The sequence below is a fragment of the Alosa pseudoharengus genome, unplaced genomic scaffold, assembly GCF_046254945.1.
Source record: "Alosa pseudoharengus isolate Yale_2024_CS ecotype anadromous, Long Island Sound unplaced genomic scaffold, YU_APseudo_1.1 YU_APseudo_1.1_scf_13, whole genome shotgun sequence".
NCBI classification, from domain to species: domain Eukaryota; kingdom Metazoa; phylum Chordata; class Actinopteri; order Clupeiformes; family Clupeidae; genus Alosa; species Alosa pseudoharengus.
The window spans coordinates 32,883,963-32,904,334 of NW_027468598.1; the positions used below are offsets into that span (position 1 = coordinate 32,883,963).

General features: G+C 44.2%; 1 protein-coding gene across 1 annotated transcript in view; it reads left to right on the forward strand.

Annotated features, from left to right (window-relative positions):
- Positions 1-20,372, forward strand: part of LOC143121408 (adenylate cyclase type 10-like) — a 35,245-nt gene that overhangs the window by 10,224 nt on the left and 4,649 nt on the right. Inside the window, exons 14-28 of the mRNA XM_076281769.1 lie at positions 838-1,030; positions 1,442-1,528; positions 2,470-2,741; positions 3,640-3,875; positions 4,261-4,392; positions 5,880-6,185; positions 7,038-7,355; positions 7,744-7,783; positions 9,505-9,718; positions 10,443-10,580; positions 11,912-12,078; positions 12,466-12,619; positions 13,566-13,770; positions 15,446-15,558; positions 17,887-17,983. Coding sequence (XP_076137884.1) covers positions 838-1,030; positions 1,442-1,528; positions 2,470-2,741; positions 3,640-3,875; positions 4,261-4,392; positions 5,880-6,185; positions 7,038-7,355; positions 7,744-7,783; positions 9,505-9,718; positions 10,443-10,580; positions 11,912-12,078; positions 12,466-12,619; positions 13,566-13,770; positions 15,446-15,558; positions 17,887-17,983 — 2,672 coding nt within the window. The remainder of the gene's footprint in view (positions 1-837; positions 1,031-1,441; positions 1,529-2,469; positions 2,742-3,639; positions 3,876-4,260; positions 4,393-5,879; positions 6,186-7,037; positions 7,356-7,743; positions 7,784-9,504; positions 9,719-10,442; positions 10,581-11,911; positions 12,079-12,465; positions 12,620-13,565; positions 13,771-15,445; positions 15,559-17,886; positions 17,984-20,372) is intronic.

Consider the following 20,372-nt stretch of genomic DNA (forward strand, 5'->3'; position numbering starts at 1 on the left):
ATTGTTTGTTGCTGCTACCCACGTTATATCTCCAGTGGTTCCACTGTTTAACTTGCACAGATGCGCAAACACAAGAATGAGCGCTCACACCACTAAGGCTATAATTTATTTGATAACAATAAATTAAGAAATGTTTCCTATTCTGGGAAATGTTTAGTTTCTTTTTCTTTCGGTCCGCAGTTCAATGATACCGTTTAATTGTGCGCGGACCAGCAATCTCCTCGTCGAGGAGGCCCTAACCCTGCAGATCATAGACATAGAAAGCATAGGCCTACTGTATGCTTTGGGTACACCACACATGTTGCATGTCCAGTGTACACGGAGAATGACAGTGTCTTGGAGAGGCCGCAACCCCGCAACTCCACTTCCAACGTCATGATTCCGATACGCCCGACACTTCTGCTTTTTATCTGGTGGTGGTGGAGTTGACCGGCTCCAATTTATCATCATCCATCGCGTCTGGCCTCTGAAAAAACTTTTAAGGCTAGTCTGCCTGGGCCTGGCCATGTTTGAACCGCCTCACTCATTTGTTCGTTGTTTAACATGGACTTTTTAAGCGTGCGCTTCCTATTTGAAATGTTTCCTATTTGAAATGTAGCATAGGCTATGCGTGTTGTTTAATAGCTTTCAAACGGTAGAGCCTGTACATTTAAAAACATAGCCAGAGGACGGATTGCTTAGGCTTACATTTTAAGGCTTATTCTCAAATTCAGATTGCGTTAGGGGGACTAACGCAATTATTATTAGCCAATTTCAATCGGACAATTTGACCGGAGAGATTTAATTTTGTCGTTCATGCGAGCGCTGTGTGATTTGCTTTGGCCTGTTTGTCCTCAGAGTGATGCCCTGTGAGTTGGCCAAGACAGACACCCATCAGCAGAACTACACGCTGCAAACTCTGCTGGCCCTCCTGCTCACCGTGGAGACGTGCAAGAACTTCGCAGAGCGCGAGAAGGTCATCCTATCCCAGATCGAGCAGCCGGACATGAGGGAGAACCTCTGCCTGCTCAACGAGATCCTCCTGGTCAAGGTGCTGCGTGCCTACTGCACCCCTCTGCTTCAGCACACACATGTAGAGTCTGAATTTAGATGACACACAAAGTGAAAAGTCAGGCAACGAGTGTGATATACGAGACTGGAGATAGATAGCGTAGAAAATTTGGTCTAGAAGGGCATCAAAACATGAACACTGACAGAACAAAAGCCTACTGACTGTTCTGTGAAGACCCATGAATGGGCTTTTATCAAGACTCTTGCACCTTCTGTTGTTTTTTAAATGTGATTTCAGAGTTAATGCTCCTCACCAAATGTCAGATTTCACCATAACTGAAATGTCTTTTGTGTTGAGGCTGTGTACAATTGGTTACACAAGACTAATAGTTACATTAAGGGCTTTGATGTGATGGTTTTATTCTGGATTCCTTTGTTTGTCTGCTCGTAGTTCCCTGTTTCAAACAGAGTCTCACTCATGGACATCGAGACTCGTGAGAAGGAGACCAAAGACTTCATCATGCAGCTTTTCTGCCACGTAAGCAGAGATATCCTCAGCTCCGCATTCACTTAGAAAACACTGATACAGTATGTGTGCTGTAAAAACTAGCCAGGCTTTTATTTTCTTCAACTGCCGAACTCAACTACTTACATTTGGGACAGGCGTCTGTATGGGTCAAGCCTTAATTCCTGTTACACAAACATTTGCTCAACAAAGATGAGAGGTTTTGTGAGACAGAGGTTTTGTGGGGCAGCCGTGGCCTACTGGTTAGCGCTTCGGACTTGTAACTGACATCAAACTATTATGAAAACAACAGAATCAAAATATAATGATTATTCAGCAAAATTCAGTTTCATAACAATAATTTCTGTCGGATTATAATTAAAATTCTATTTAAAAATGTTAAAAAATGTTTTCAAAATGGATGTTTATTCCATGATTGGGCAGCCGTGGCCTACTGGTTAGCGCTTTGGACTTGTAACCGGAGGGTTTCCGGTTCGAACCCCGACCGGTAGGCCACGGCTGAAGTGCCCTTGAGCAAGGCACCTAACCCCTCACTGCTCCCCGAGTGCCGCTGTTGTTGCAGGCAGCTCACTGCGCCGGGATTAGTGTGTGCTTCACCTCACTGTGTGTTCACTGTGTGCTGAGTGTGTTTCACTAATTCACGGATTGGGATAAATGCAGAGACCAAATTTCCCTCAGGGGATCAAAAGAGTATATATACTTATACTTATATTTACCAAAAAACTTGACTTGGCTTTTAATTAATGCATGGGCTTTTTATTGGTTGGGACAGCATGCTGTCTTACTAAGTAAACTGTGTATTGGGTTGTTAAGTTTGGCAGGTGTGTTTTCCTTGTGTCTGTTATCAAGGCCATTTGAGATCTCAGGATTCATGTTCTGTTTTTTCTGTTCCAAAAAAACCCCAATCTGACCATGTTGCTTGTGTCCTTGTGTCTCTTATTGGTCGTCCTCAGATGGCGCAGGCGGAGCCGTGCGTGTACGTCATCGACCAGGCGCACTTCGTGGACAGCCCGTCGTGTTGCTTCCTGTTGGAGGTGTGCGAGGCGGCGCACATGCTGCTCTTCCTGTCCGTGCTGCTCGAGAGCGAGTGCAACCCCGAGCTGCTCCGCCTGCTGCGCGCCCCGCGCACCGTCTACCACAAGCTGACCGGCCTCGAGCCCTCCGTCACCGCACAGCTCGCCTGCCAGATCCTGGGCGTCGTGCGCATCCCCACCGAAGTGGAGCTGTAGGTGGCAGCAGACACCTGTAGCTTGATGTGTGATCTGTATGATGTTTGATGGTCAAATTTAAGTAGCAGGCAGAGAAAGTACTAGGAGACATTACTTCATGGCAAACAAAAAAAGTTGGGGGTGGGATTTTTAAGAAGCAGGGTTGATTATGGGATTGTTAGGATATCTACATTCAGCAGTTTATTTGAAGGAGAAAAGTCACGTTATTGGTTAACCTCACTCTCACTAGCAAGAAAAACTGCCAATATTTTGTTGGTTTGCTAGTCTCATCTATCAGGGTTTTTTGAGTGAAGGAATGAGCTCCTTAAGTGTAATACAATATGCAATGGGAAAAAAGAGAGACTGCACTCAGCATAGCCATCTTTTTGCTTTTTGCCAGTCATCGTTTTGCTTTGACTGAGTCAAGTACTGTGAACGTATAGTGTAATTTTATGTAATTAAAAGCGCAGCCGTGGCCTACTGGTTAGGGCTTCGGGCTTGTAACCGAAGGGTTGCTGGTTCGATCCCTGACCAGTAGGAAAAATGTGGGTGGGGGAAGTGGTTGAGCACTACTCTCCCATGCCCACAACCACGGCTGAAGTGCCCTTGATCAAGGCACCTAACCCCTCACTGCTCCCCGAGCGCCGCTGTAGCAGGCAGCTCACTGCTCCGGGTTAGTGTGTGCTTCGCCTCACTGTGTGTTCACAGTGTGCTGTGTGTGTTTCACTAATTCACAGATTGGGATAAATGCAGAGACCAAATTTCCCTCACGGGATCAAAAGAGTATATATACTTATATACTTATACTTACACTTATACTTATACTTATGATCTCAATATTGAACAAAATAATTGTGATAATGATGTTTGCCATAATCGAGAGCTCTGCTGTGCTGTTGTCTCTGTCCTGTGTAGTTTCCTGGTGGAGAGGAGTCACGGGGTGCCGTACTACTGCGAGGAGCTGCTCAAGAGCCTCTACCTGAGCCGCATGGTCTACATCTCGGAGGTGGAGGAGAGCGAGGAGTGCAGGGATGTGGAGCTGCTCTTCCCAGGCCCTAGTGTGGAGGTGCCCATCCCCTCCAGCAGAACCAGTTCAGAGGAGGAGATCAGGAAGAAGTCCATGGGTACCACACAGCCACCTAATTCCTATAGTCCAACAACGGGCTATGACCATTGTATTGAATAGAGAGGGTATTCAGTATGATTGTCTCATAATGATCGTCTCAAAATTATTGTCCTGTCATTCAATGATGATCCTAGCCTAATAAAACTATTTACATATACACACAGGCTACAGTATTTAACAAAGCTATTGACAAATGCAGACGAGATCAGTGAGGTATCAGTTTAAGATCCCCACTTATGGGTTATTCTTGCAACACATGCTTATGTGTGTGGTTAATTTCTGACAAGAATATCTTAAATAATATGAATAAATGTGACAGTGAATAAATGACAAGATGATATCTTGGTTATATGATATGAATAACAGTGGAATATGTAATGCACACTCTTACTTAGGACTGAACACACAAGAGAACACATCCTCCCTGAAGTGCCGGAAGATTGCTGCACTGGACGAGTCCGCTAGTGAGAGGCTGAAGTTAGTGTGCTTGACCAACGAAGGAGCCAAATTCCACCAGATTCTCATCCCGCTCACCTTAAAAGGTAGTCTGCTGTGTCCAGATTCCCATCCCGCTCACCTTAAAAGGTAGTCTGCTGTGTCCAGATTCCCATCCCGCTCACCTTAAAAGGTAGTCTCTCTAGTCAAACAGAAGGGATTGCATCCTTCCATCCATTGCATTTAATTTCTCTTAGAATGAATGTGGTTAGTCAGTGTAGTTTATTTTACTATGTTGCTGCGTTGAAAGGTCTTTGCAGCTTGATACTTTTGAACTTTATTTTATTGAATATAATTTGTTTTGGTTTATTTCATCAGTTTGAAACTTCATAGTGACACTCCAGTTATTTTGCCTTTTCCCAACTGTCAGTGACACTCAGGAACTGAATGTACATTTATGTGTTGATGTGTTTACGTGTTTACTGAATCTGTTTACTGTTTACTGTTTCCCTGAGGCTGCACTGCTCTAAGCACCAGAATGGGAAGCTTGACATATCACCATATTACGCAACTCTTTTTTCTGTCCGTGGAAACTGGAGCGCTATATCCAAGCTGTAGGGTCAAGGGATTAACCAACGATTCATATATCCTATATCCACTTCAGAGTCTTGCCATTTCAAACAGTTTCAAATACACTGGGGCAGAACACCTCCTTTGGCTTCATGAAATGATGATTAAACATGTCAGTTCTGAAGTGAAGGGGCTTGAAATACGTACATTTCATGTGCATTTGTTCATTTTGCTGTAGAAACACTATCTAAAGCACCTTTCTAATCAGGTTCTAATACTGCTCATTGGCATGTGTGGTTTCCATGGGAATGTGGAGTACAAAAGGGGGAATAGAGGGGGACACAGTGTAAATGGAGCAGGAAGCATAGTGGCAAAGTGCATTCATTCCTATTACCCAAACATTGTGAAGTCCATTATTCATGTTATGGTTGCAATATGTTCATATCATTTCCAGGTTTTGATAGCTGAAATTGAGTTGTTTGAACTTTGCAAATTGAAGTGTAATTGAAGTGTAATACAGTAGAAAAACAACTGGGACGACTTCAGTGGTGGGCGAATATGGTTATATAGTAGAAGTAGATCCCATTATGTTGTCTCTCTTCCTCTCTCTTTATGCCCCCCTTCCCTCTCTTCTGCTCTCTCTCTCCTCTCACCTTTTCTCCTGTTCGCTCCCTCACTCTCTATCTTTCTCTCTCTCTATTCTGCTCTCTCTCTTCCTCCTGTTCGCTCTCTCTCTCTCTCTATTCTGCTCTCTCTCTTCCTCCTGTTCGTTCTCTCTCTCTCTCTCTCTATTCTGCTCTCTCCTTCCTCCTGTTCGCTCCCTCTTTCTCTCTCTCTCTCTCTCTCTCTATTCTGCTCTCTCTCCTTCCTCCTGTTCGCTCCCTCTTTCTCTCTCTCTCTCTCTCTCTCCTGTTCTCTCCCCCACTCTCTTTCTCTCCCTCTTTCTCTCTCTCTCTCTCTCTCTCCTGTTCTCTCCCCCACTCTCTTTCTCTCCCTTTTCTCTCCTCTCTCTCCTCCTGTGCAGGTATGGCCCTTGCCCACCTGGACCAGCTGCTGCCTAACGAGCAGATGGTGGTGAAGTGCGCGGCCATCATCGGTCACACCTTCACCACGCAGATGCTGACCCATATCCTGCCTGAGCTGACCGAGGACAAGCTCAACGACACGCTGGTGTCGCTCTTCAAGGCCGGCACCTTCGTCTGCGGCTCGAGGCCCGAGCACTTGGTCGACCTGAGCCTGGTCGACGAGAAGTGCATGCTCAGCTGCTACTGCGACCAGCAGAGCCGGGCCAGGAGGGTCGATGAGGATGAAGACGAGGAGGACAAGGAAGGTGAGGGGAAACTGGGGGCTGATGGTGTTGACTTCCAGGCTCTTCCAGGCCCTCTCGTGAAAGTCTCTGCTAATATTGCTTTTGTTGATATGGTTATTTTCATTGTTGATTGTTAAAGTATCATAGTATGTTAGTTGTTGCTATTATTATGCTAAAAATAGGCTTTTCAATTTTATTTGAAACGATTTTACTCATGTAGTTTCCATATACTGTAAGTTGCTTTGGACAAAAGTTTCTGCCAAAACATAAACATAAGCAAACATAAACATAAACAAGCATAAACATAAGCAAGCATAAACATAAACATAAACAAGCATAAACATAATAATTGACCATGGAGTACTCCACTATACAACCCTGTGTGACAGTCAGAAAGCCAGTGCTGTAATGAACAGATATGGCCAGGTCACGTATTCTGTTCAGAATGCCAGTTCCAAGTCCTGAGAGGCAGAAGGCTGAGGTTAAAACGGAGGGTTGGGGGCTGAGAGTGTAGGCCAGTGGTGTGGTTCAGGGTCTCTTTAAAGCATGTCTGCTGCTAATCCACCAGAGCATGCGCTGCCTGATGTATGCCATGTTATGTGGTAGCATGATGTAATTAGGTCACATACCTGCTGATGCTGAATACCAGAGCTCTGGATCATTAGAGGGACACAGCACAAAGTCGACTTCCCAGCCTTGCTTTGTGTTTACTGCAGTCAGCGGCATACTCTTGTTCTCCTGTTCTGTTCCCCTCTGCTGTGCCTGTAGAGGATGGAAGCTCAGCACAGGCCTGTCGTGAGCTGTTTGGCTGTACATTTGTCTTATCCACCACAGCGCCCTGGGCTCTGATTGTGTGTGTGTGTGTGTGTGCAGAGACGGCGGGCCAGGCGTCGGAGGGCGGCATGTGGCGCTGCGATGTGATGCGCTTCCGCACGTCGCTGGTGAAGGAGACGGCGTACGACCTGTGGCTGCAGGAGCAGCGGCGCGACTTCCACGCCAAGTGTGCCGCCTACCTGCTGAAGCGCGCCCACCGCTGCGTCCACTGCCCCACCGACGAGTTCGTCTTCGGACACAAGGCCGTCGTGGGCGCCGCCATCATCGAGATCAGCGGCGTGCTCAACGTGCAGGTGTCTTGCGAGAAGGCCCTGCTGGACATCCAGAAGAACCCCGAGCACCTTGGCCCACGACGAGGTGTGTCCGTGCGTGCGTGCGTGCGTGTGTGTGTGTGTGTGTGTGTGTTTAGGAAAATAAGCACTGGTGTTTACATGTCTAGGGGTATCCTATCAAAGGAGCTGAGCGTTAAACTTGTTTTCACTTTCAGAACGTAAGGCGAGACTCATCAATATCAGTTTGATGTATCCTAGGAACACTTCAGACATTCTTACCAATCAAAACAGTCCAATTCTATATGTTTCTTTCCGTTTGTACAGTACAAGTATTCAACATCACTTGGAAACAAGATAGAACTTTGTTTGGATGAATCAAATTATTATGGAGCGTTGCGTGAACGCTTTGCTGCTGCCTGTTTGGTATTTGTAGAGTGATCCCCACCTAAGTCGTGTGTGTTTGCCTCCTGTAGGAACCATCATGATCCCTCCCAAGTCGACGCTGGAGTCTGGGTAAGGCCTGTCCTGCTCCACCCTCTTCCCTCCCACTCAGCCGTGCTGCTTGTGAAAACGCACGTGCCTTTCAGCGTCACCATCGCACGTGGCCGTTTGATTCCACCATGCCACTGGTCTATTTTTAAATCCAAATGGGTCTCTCTCTGTGGCAGTATGTTGCTTTGTTCTTCCCACATTGTCATGCATGTATTCTCATCTGCTCTCTCTAAGTTCAGCTGCTTTTGCAGTCAGGAGATCCTTTCATCATAAAGTGACATACAGTTCATGTTGTCAGTGATGATTAGGTACTCTTGTCCTCTGTTTTTGCTTTGGGAATGTCATCACTAGGGCTGTAGCGGTATGCGTATCGAAACTGAAATTGCGACACTCATAACCACGAACCTGTGTCGCGGTGTGAGAAGGCAGAATTGCGACACACTTCCCTTCCAGTGTTTCCACAGCACTAGGCAGATTAGGCAGCCGCATAAGCAACACACGTCTCCCGCTGGTACGATGTCCAAAAAAAAAAAAAATCATAATTTCATAATTTCAATCTCATAGCTGTCATTGTACAGCTATGGGTGCAACTTTACAAAATGGTAACCTATAGAAGTACCCTAAAACCCCTCTCCTCTCCTTTTATATCAGTTGTTTATATATCAAGATCATTTTATTATCATATAATATTGTATATTATTTTATACAATTTATATGTGTATATTCAGTGTTCAAATCAGTCCAGTTTATATAGGTTTTCAAATATTCTAATCGTCTAGTGTTCCCAATTATTGAAATGTTATTTAACACACACACACACACACACAATCGAGGTATGTATCGAACCGTGGGTCAAAAATGTTGATACAAACCTAATCGTGAGTTTGGTGTATCGTTACAGTCCTAGTCATCACTAGGCCTGTCACGATAACAAATTTTGCTTGACGATAAATTGTCTCAGAAATTATTGCGATAAGCGATAATATTGTCGTTCTGAGAATTTTCCTCGGGAAGAGGAAGACGGCCCACTTGTTGTGTTTTTTTTTTCCCCAACTGGGAAAACTGCAGCGGATGATTGTGTTTTAGATGCATATGTATGTTTGTTGTGTTGCCGCTTTTAATTGCGACTGTTTTCCAACAAATGCGACACACCGACTCGTACACGTACAGTGGTTCACCACGGGCATTCGGTTTAAATCCGAAATGCTCCCACACTGCAGCTGTCGCGTTTGGCTTAGAAACCAATTCCATCTTTTTTGTCTCGAATAGGCATAGCCTATTCAAACTCGCAACTAGCTTTCTCTCTGCCTAGTGCCTATCGGTATACTTCTCACGCGGCTCTTTAGCTGCACTCTGTGGTAGGCTACGCCAGTAGTTCCGCCTCCCCACACACCATGCGACTGACAAGTGACTGACATGAGGGTTCACTCATGGTTACTCTAAGGACCCGAGAGAGAGAGAGGGAGAGAGAGACGAGGAAAACAAACAAGCATGCAAATGGCATTTATCGTGGCCAGAAAAATTATCGAGCTAATTTTAATTATCATGCGATTAATTGATTTATTGAATATCGCGACAGGCCTATTCATCACCCTTTTCTACAAGCCAAGCTTTGATAAGACACGGCTTTACTACTCATTAAATGTAAAGGACTGCTAATCTAATAAACAAACAATACATTTTGATGTGTACCTCCTTTGTCCTTCCTGTTTTTTCCCTTATTTGTCCCATTTGTCTTCCAGAGATGTGGAGGAAACTCTTGCTGTTCTGGATGCCATCATTCAGGACCACCAGCAGGGGGCGAAGCTGAGCAGGTTGTGCTGCTGTGACCAGGTGCTGGAGGTGGTGCTGACCCCCATGGCGCGCCACTGGATAGGTGTGGGCGACGTGTCCAAGGCCCTCTACTACCTGCTGGAGTCGTCCGCCGCCTGCATCTACCTGTCTTATAACTTCAGGGTGTGTGTGTGTGTGTGTGTGTGCGTGTTAGTGTGCGCCTCAAAGTTAGTTTTGCATGATGCACCGATACTAAAACAGGACGCACACATCACGCTCTAACCATGCTTTGTGCTTGTGAACATATTACGGTATGATTACAGATTGATGCATTTAAACTTTAAAATATACAAAATGTTCTTCCCAGGGCGCATGCCCCAGACTTGCCTAGAAGGGAGGGCCTGTGCCCCAGTGCAGTTTTAGATCTAGTGGCGTCCAAGAACATCAACTCACAGTATTTGATCGCTTCCTTCATAGATATAGAATGGTGGGGGAGGAAACACATTTTATCCAGTCTTGTTACTTTTCATAATTGGCCACAACCTGTGGTGTACAGTAGCCAACGTTGTACTTGAAATTAAATAGCATTCAGGGTCATTGAAAAATTGTGGAAAGGTTGTGAAATTCACAGTCAAAGTCAGTGAGAATGGGTGGGAACCCTATTAGAGTGAAGCTGTGTTTCTATGCTCCTGTGTATGAGATGGTACAGTATGTGTAAGAGGAGGTGTTTGAGTGTTTTATGTGTAGATAGGTAAAAGTAAGAATGTGTTTATTTAACCTTAACCATAACTTTATCTTATCACTGTACATTTTTGACTGTATTGGAGAACATCTCAGATTCCCTGATCCAAAACATATGTAAGTGATGCATACTGATAACATATTTCATAATGTTGCTCTGTGACAGGCTTTGTCCTACCTGAATGAGATTCAGACCATACTGGACAATGTGAAGTCTGGGAGGTCTGCGTTTGACACAGCGATGAAGGGCAGAATGAAGGTCTGCAAATTTGAGAAGGCCTTAGCGTACCGCCTGAAAGGACAGGTACGACTACAGATAAAAATACTGTCCGTACAGTACCTTCGCAACATCTCAATCCCTCACCTGTCCCCTTCTGAGCTGGGTCCTGATAAAGATATCTTCCTACGAAAACAGTTTTCTTTGCCTCTCACTTTCTTATTACACTATAGGGATCCAGACCTGGAGTGTGCTGTTGTATAAATGAATAGGTTTGAATGTTTTTTTGTGTTCAGACATTCATCAACACACACACACAAAACTCAGCCTGAAACATTGAGGAAGCATGTACGGGGAGTTCTCCTCTGCATGTTTTTGAACATTTGAGCATTGTGTATGTAAAGAATATGTAGTACAACATGAATTGTCATTGGAACTAACTCCAAACTAAAAGCAAACTTCAGTGAAAATCTCTTTAAAAATAAATAAATAAATAAATAAATAATAAATAAATATTCTCAAACTAGGCTTAATCCATGTACAGGAAATTGTCTATCTGCGTACTAAGGCCTAGTCCACACGTACCAAACCGATCTTTTTTTCCTCCGTCTTCCCTGGAACCGTATCAAGAATATTTGCGTCCAAACGGATCCATCTCAACACGACTTAACACGTCACTTCATATCCCAGGCCTATAGGTGGCACTGTTTGTTACAGAAATTGACCAAAGCTTGCGCGCTGTGTAGGCCATACAACAGACAGAGTAGGCTACGACAAAACTGGCTAGTGCAAGGAAACCAGAATTGTTTGTGTGGACTTACAGTGAACTGTCAACTGTAGTCCACTGTAAAACTAATAAACTTAATTTTTACGGTTTGTGAAGGGTGCAGTCCCGTCCTTTTTTTTGGCTAACGCAGGTAAAAATAATCTCCTTTACTTTCTTTGGTTGTAGGATAGTCCGCGATTTACATTAGTTTTGGTTATCACCGGAAGTGCAAAGGCTAGGCGTACCCAAGTTCTAGGCTATTCCGTCGCCACATTTATAATATTGCTATAATACCTTTGTTAGTAACAGTCGATACTGTTATTATTGTTGTTAGGCAATACTATAAGTGTCAAGTCCAGGGCAGCTGAGGTGTGGTGATGACATCATCGATATGCAAGTAGGATGTGCGGTTTCGCTGTCCAAACGAATTCAAAAGAGCTACGGTTTCAGATTTTTCCACTCTGGGACCAGGTTTCAAAAAAGTGCGGTTTCAGGCAGTTCGTCTACAGGATTCGTTTGGACGCTCGGCCAAAACCTCTGCGTTTAACCCAAAAATCGTCTCCGTGTGGACGGGCCCTAAGAGGTGTCAGACAGAGGTCAGGAAACACTTCCTGGTTCCCACAGCCCAACCCCTCTTGCTTTGTGTTGGCAGGTGTTGTTCAACACGGGTCAGATTAAGGAGGCGGAGGCCATGTTCACCAAGGCCCTGCGGCTACTGGGCAGGCGGTTGCCCATGACGCCCGTCATTGCCGCCGTCAAACTCGTCTACGAGAGGATGAGGAAGCTGAGGCTCCGCTCACAGGAACTCGAGAGACCCGAGTAGGCCACGCACCTGCCACAGCACAACTGCCACCTTGGACCCCAGCTGACCTTTAAACTGGCCATATTTAACCTTAGCACCTTTAGCTTGCTGACCTTTGACTTTAGCATCTTTAATCTTTTCAACCTTTAATTTAGCTACAGAACCTTTAACCTGCTTACATTTCACTTTTCAATCTGAGCAGAGCACTTTTTCACCCAACCACCTTGACACCTTAGCACCTTTAGCTATTTTACCTTTAACCTTGCCATCTTTTATCACATTTGAACCCATCCACCTAATGTTAGGACTCTTTTCCTTATATTAAAATGTAAAGACTTTTGTCATCCTGTGGTAACAGATGTTTGTGTCCTGTTATGTTGTTCTGGAATGCTGTGGAGTTGTAGGGAGAAGAGATTAGCGTTTCTGCACGAGCAAATCAACTGCTTGTCCTTCATGTGGAAGATCAGCTGCATCAAGAGGGTGCCACAGATTGACCGTGCCATGCTGGCCATCACCATGGAACAGAACACAGCCACCTTGACCGCTCAGCAGGATAGGGTGGAGCAGCACACACACACACACACACACACACACATACATACATGCGCACACACGACGCACGCACAGAAACGCACACACACACGCACATACATACATACATGCGCACACACGACGCACGCACAGAAACGCACACACACACACACATACATACATACATGCGCACACACGACGCACGCACAGAAACGCACACACACACACACATACATACATACATGCGCACACACGACGCACGCACAGAAACGCACACACACACGCACATGCACATACATGGGCACGCGTGCAAACACGCACACACACATACACACATGCACATACATACACACACACACATACATACGCACGCACGTACGCACACACACACGCACGCACGCACGCACACACACACATGCTACACCCTTCCACCAATTTTCATGGCAGTTGGTCCAGTAGTTTTTGTGTCATTCTGCCAATAAACAGAGAAACTAAAAAACTGCACTGAAAAGATAATGACTCCAATCTCTCCCTCCTCCTCCTCCCTTTCTCTCTTTCCTCCCTTTCTCTCTTTCCTCCCTTTCTCTCTCTTTCCCTCCCTCCCTCTCTTCCTTCCTCTCTCCTTCCTCCCTCTCTCCCTCTCCTCCCTCCCTCTCTATCCCTCCCTCCCTGCCTCTCCTCTCTCCCTCTCTCTCCTCCCTCCCTCTCTCCCTGCCTCTCCTCTATCTCCCTCCCTCTCTCTCCCTTTCCTCCATCCCTCTCTCCCTCCCTCCCTCCCTGCTTCTCCTCTATCTCCCTCCCTCCCTCTCTCTCCCTCCCTTTCCTCCATCCCTCCCTCTCTCTCCCTCCCTTTCCTCCATCCCTCTCTCCCTCCCTCCCTCTCTCCCTCCCTCCCTCCCTGCTTCTCCTCTCTCTCCCTCTCTCCCTCCCTTTCCTCCCTCCCTCTCTCTCTCCCTCTCTCCTCCCTTTCCAGGTGGTCTTCTCCATTCTGGACTTGCACCGGTTCAGCCAGAGCTGTGGTCAGGAGGAGGAGTGTAAGCGTTATGAGCGGCAGCTCTTTGAGCTGTTGGCCCAGCTGCCCGACACCACCGAGGCCTACATACTCATCTCCCACTTCATACGCAACCTCTGCATCATCCGCCTCTGTGATGGACATCTAGAGGAGGCCATCCAGTATGGTGAGTGTGTGTGTGCGTGTGTGCATGTGTGTCTGTGTGTGTGCATGTGTGTGTGTGTGTGTGTGTGTGTGTGTGTGTGTGTGTGTGTGTGTGTGCGTGTGTGTCCGTGTGTGTGTGTGCGTGTGTGCATGTGTGCGTGTGTGTCTGTGTGTGTGTGTGCGTGTGTTTGCACCAGGGCGTCAGGATTTGGAGGGTTAGCTTCAGCCAATTTAACCATGGCATTTGGCCACCGACATTTTTTCAAAACATGGCCTTACATGGTTGGTTGTTAGATGATTGGTAGATGACAGCTCATGCACAAGTTTAGTGTTGGGCACGTCCATGTTGGTTAAGCATTTTTGGAAGATGACAAATAAAACGACTGCCTACTTATATTAAGCTACGGATACTTGACTTAATGCCTACATGGTTTAGGCTTATTATACCAGACTTTGTGGTAAATAAAAGAAAAAAGCAAATGTTGTCATATTAGGCTGCTATTATTTGCATTATTTGTGGGTTGGCAGGATAATTGACTATGACAATACATTTTAGCAGATGTGTAGCAATGACCTAAATCCAATTATTATTCTGCTCACTGTGTCGTGTAGGCTATGAAAACTATTTTAAAACACACAGGCTGTATTTCCCAAATGTAGTCCATGACAACGCAGTGTTGCGATCATGTAACCTATGTCTCCCCTTGATTTAAAACAAAATAAATATCTATGACTTTAGTTTGCTTTCCTGCAACATTGACATGATTACGCTATGCATATGATTTAAATGGTCAGGCTGCCAGTCGAGGCAAAAGCCAAATATCCAACAACACTATCTGTTCCCTTTACTAATAGCCTAGATAGTGTCAAAGGAAAGTTTGTGATAGTGACAGCAGTTGCAGACTCTTGAAATGTCTGGTTGCTCGAACTACAATACACCTGAGGAGTGTGTACTTCTATCGGTGAGTTTAATTTGTGTTGGCGTCATTTCGTCTGCCTGCAAATGTAGGTTTAACAAGCTGCAAATTCACACTGGATGCAGCAAAAAATCCAGCTATCTAGTATCTTAAGTCTCATGTCTACTTAATTATAGTAATTTTCTGCGGATAACCTACATATTGCACTTAATAGCCTAATACAGCCAGTCCAAAGCATTCAGGGATCATTATTTGTGTAGCCTGAAGTGAATCCTTACTCAATATCGACTCTCCGTGTCTATTATATTCTCGCATATGAACATCACATTATAGGGTTTCAGGACAAGGGGCAAACACCACCATCCCCAAAATGTTATCCCAACCAATGTAATACATTTGTGCCTATAGCGAGGGTAGTTGAAGCGCGTTCCCGGACAACTTATTTTCCTCTGAGAGAATATCCATTTTGCATCAACGACACACCATTGTACCTTACTGTACGTTGTCTCCGTCTATAACATGGAACCTAATTGGCTAATTCTAGCTGGTGCCAGAAATGAGTGCCCATGAAGCCGTCAATTTCAAACTTTTTTGGCTGAAGTAGCTAGCCTAGCATGGGCCATTGAAATTAATGGGGGCGGGACTTAGTCACTCTCTCCAGTTATATATAATACCTCCATGGTTTGCACACGGGGGTTCAAATGTGTACTTGTTCTTGCACCAAACCAACCATCACTAGCAGAGAGCACAGACAGACAGTCAGCCTGGTTTGCTTCGCAGGTTACAAGGCCCGGAGTGTGATTCGCCAGCTGCACCAGGCGGGCGTGGACGTGTGGCTCATGGCCAACCTCTCCACCCCCATGCTCTTCACCAACAGGTCAGCGCACTGCACAGTACACCGCTCCTAGTGTGAGCAGCAGTAACTCTCTCAGCACACCGCTCCTAGTGTGAGCTGAGCTCCAATGGCTCTCTCAGCACACCGCTCCTAGTGTGAGCAGCAGTAACTCTCACAGCACACCGCTCCTAGTGTGAGCAGCAGTAACTCTCTCTGTACACCGCTCCTAGTGTGAGCTACTATAACTCTCTCAGCACACCGCTCCTAGTGTGAGCAGCAGTAACTCTCACAGCACACCGCTCCTAGTGTGAGCAGCAGTAACTCTCTCAGTACACCGGTCCTAGTGTGAGCAGCAGTAACTCTCTCAGTACACCGCTCCTAGTGTGAGCTGGGGGGGGGCATATACAGTACTGTGCAAAAGTGTTCGGCGCCCATTAGATTTGTTGTTTTAGCAGTGCTATGATGGCCATATATGTTTATTTTGTGTTCTCTGGTCATATTCTAATTAACAGTGAGAGTGGGAAATAAACAATATGGTCCTTGTGCCAATACTGAAGCAGAACATGTAAGCCTTTTGGGTAACACTTTCTATGAAGGTTGTATTTATAACGCCCTATGAATGCATTCATAATGTTTTATAAGGTGTCTATAAAGCATTGTAATGCTCATTATTACCATCTATATGTATTCACAAGTCATCATAACCAACTTCATGATGCATTATGACAACTAATTATGAATGATTATAATTTTAATCTGAATAATGCATTATAAATATGTCAAGATCTGCCGACTCACTTGTCAGTTTTATGATGCATCATAACTACTTCTCCCTGCTAAATACGTATAGTGATGCATAAAGAGTTTTGACTTCTACTGTAGTGCTATATATCTATAGCTATAATAATATATAATAAAGTTATAATAATTTATACATCTCCCTACAGCACACAATTATAAACAGCTATGCAATATCATAAGTGTTATTTGTCAGCTCTAAGTAAAGTGACAAGAATATGACCCTATCATTAACAGATATAAGTTCACTGAGTAATTAAAGGGTGCAATGAACTAAGTACCGAGTCTGCCATCTTTACTCCATATGCACAATATTATAAATTACTATGTTAATGTCATAGGTGTTATTTGTCAGCTTTAGGTAAAGTAGAGCAAATGATATATATATATATATATATATATATATATATATATATATATTATAGAAATAGATATAAGATCATTATAAACAAATATGAGGCAAAATGAAATGAGAGCCTGAACATAAAGACAAAAGGAATGCATTTAGTTCACTTTATTTTCATTTTAACCAACACACATAATTATCAATGCTCTGAGCACATTACACAAACACAAGTGGCACGGCATAGTCCTATATTTTGTGGTGGTGGTTATTTTTGGAATAAAACTCACAATGCCACTGAAATCTATCTTATGAAAGATCGTTCGAATCAAAATAGACCTTTGGTTTAAATGAAAATAAAGTGAACTGAATGCATTCCTTTTGTCTTTATGTCCAGGCTCTCATTTCATTGTGCCTCATATTTGCTTATAATGATCTTATATCTATTTATAACAACACCTCATTTGCTCTACTTTACCTAAAGCTGACAAATAACACCTATGACATTAGCATAGTAATTTATAATATTGTGCATATGGGGTAAAGATGGCAGACTCAGTACTTAGTTCATTGCACCCTTTCATTATTCAATGAACTTATATCTGTTAATAATAGGGTCATATTCTTGTCACTTTACTTAGAGCTGACAAATAACACTTACGATATTGCATAGCTGTTTACAATTGTGTGCTGTAGGGAGATGTATAAATTATTATAACTTTATTACATTTACTTATAGCTATAGATATATAGGACTACAGTAGAAGTCAAAACTCTTTATGCATCACTATACGTATTTAGCAGGGAGAAGTAGTTATGATGCATCATAAAACTGACAAGTGAGTCGGCAGATCTTGACATATTTATAATGCATTATTCAGATTAAAATTATAATCATTCATAATGAGTTGTCATAATGTATCATGAAGTTGGTTATGATGACTTGTGAATACATATAGATGGTAATAATGAGCGTTACAATGCTTTATAGACACCTTATAAAACATTATGAATGCATTCATAGGGCGTTATAAATACAACCTTCATAGAAAGTGTTACCGACTTGACTTGTGCATAGTACTGTACTGTATATCTGTTGTATACTATACTTTGCTTTTGTGTTCAGAGGTTCATGAGTGTGTACTGAGCACAGATGGCGGTGTGTGTGTGTGTGTGTGTGTGTGTGTGTGTGTGTGTGTGTGTGTGTGTGTGTGTTCACCCCCCAGGTACAACATGTGTGTGCAGGTGACCATGCGTATGGAGCGCCTGAGCAATGCTAGAGGGGTCAGCACTGGTAAAGGCTGGTTCTACATGTCCTGCTTGAACTGCATGCTCTACGCTGGTAAAGACTGGCTCGCACACTCACACACACACACACACACACACACACACACACACACACATCTACCCACATACACACACACACTCACACACACACACACACACACACACACACACACACACACATCTACCCACATACACACACACACACGCACACACACATCTACCCACATACACACACACACATCTACCCACATACACACACACACACGCACACACACACATCTACCCACATGCACACACGCACGTACGCACACACACACACACACAGACACAGACAGACACACACACACAGACACGCACACACACACACATCTACCCACATACACACACGCACGTACCGGTTGCCGGTTCGAGCCCCGACCAGTGGGCCGCGGCTGAAGTGCCCTTGAGCAAGGCACCTAACCCCTCACTGCTCCCCGAGCGCCGCCGTTGAAGCAGGCAGCTCACTGCGCCGGGATTAGTGTGTGCTTCACCTAACTGTGTGTTCACTGTGTGCTGTTTGTGTTTCACTAATTCACCGATTGGGTTAAATGCAGAGACCAAATTTCCCTCACGGGAACAAAAAAGTATATATACTTATACTATACATTGAAGGTGTCTGGCTAAGAAGCTGCACATTTGTCTTTTTGTGTTGATTTCCATTCCAAGCTTTAGGGCTGTATTTTGCACACTGGCGCATGGCGTAAAACTCGTTTTCTACCCGGTGCAAAGTTTAATTCCTTATTTTGCACGTTTATTAAACAATGCGCCCAGGGGTGTGGCAATTAACAACTTAGGGCTTAGCGCATTGTCTAAAAATCGCTATTGTACACCTGGTCAGAAGTCTATGGCGAGTTGTTTATATGATATTTTAAGAGCGCATTGTCAACAGTCATATTGGCAGGTGCACGCACCATCCTTCTTTCATCCATGAACGCACACCAGCGCACTTCCATGCAAAACATTACAAATTGCACAATTACAATGGGAAACATAATTAGAATAAAGATATTACAAAATACTGTACATCTCATGATGAGTAGTTATTCACCATCATTTGCAAATTGGTAATGACGGTTAAAAGTGATTAGGGGAGAGGCGAGAGACACGTATAGAGCACAGCTGAAGACGCACTGTCACGAGATATAAGCAACTCCTCTGCAGGATAAATGTTGTTTTATTCAGTCATTTGAGCAATAGGGTAAGTGTTGCTTTTTCCAGCCTATGTTTTCGGTGGTAACCCATTGTCAGTCAATAGTGAAAGTAACTGCATATAACTGTCTTGTCGTTGACTGACACCATGGTGAAGTTAGTTTCACTTTGCCAATGAGTTCAAATAATAGACTAGTACAAATGCGTGAGGTTTTAGTAAAGCATGGTTTAGTGCAGGGGTGGGCAAACTGCGGCCCGCGGGCCGGATCCCGCCAAGCACTTTCATCCGGCCCGCCGAGCATTTCATTTAGTTATCAGGCTGCTCGCGATTTTTTTCCTGTGATAGAGACGACGTTGGTTAGCTTTACTGCAAACTGCTTTTCACTCTCCTTAGATAACGTTTACAATGTCAATGTCAAAACATTATGTTAAATAGAGATAACATCATGTTAAACTAAGTAAACTCTTAGTCATCTCCTTTGCAGCAGATCTAACGTGAACATTATGCAATCCATTTAATTAGGAACGCGACTGCACTCACGAGAGGGAGAGAGAACCGCAGGTTCCAGCTGGCTTGTGATTGTTGATAATTGATATCTTCTTCTTATAAGAAAGTTTTAAAAGGAAATCATGAAGGCAACAGTAGTTCCCACTACTGACCATTTAAAAACTGTGAGAGGGCCCAGCCGTAGGTACTAGCCATAGCGGAGCAGGCAGAAGATCATTGAGAAATAAACGTGAATTAAAGCGACAGTGCACAATTTATACATTTGTTAAACAGCATAAAATTAGCAGTATTTTTAAGCAATTAATATTTTAAAACAAATACTTTTCATACTAAATTATAGGCTATAAAAAATGTATTTTTTTATGTGTATGTCGTGGGGGGGGGGGGGGGTGGTTGTTGTGCGGCCCAAAAATCCCAATGTGGCCCTTGAGCCAAAAAGTTTGCCCACCCCTGCCTTAAAGGGAATGACAGATGTCATTGTCATTGGTTTGAATGATGTTACGCCCCCAAACACACCCCCATGACTGATTAAGAAACCTAGGAACACCTTGTTGTGCCATGCGCTCGACGTTTGATAACGAAAACACTCCCAATGTGGACTGGACATCCTACTAAATTTGAATAAGCTTTTGACGAGTGACGATGCGCTTTAGAATGTCATGATAGGGCCCTTAGTCTCTTTACAAAATCTTTATAAAGCTCTTTTTCTTTACCTACTTTACATTGATGTGCTATGCCTAGGCCATAT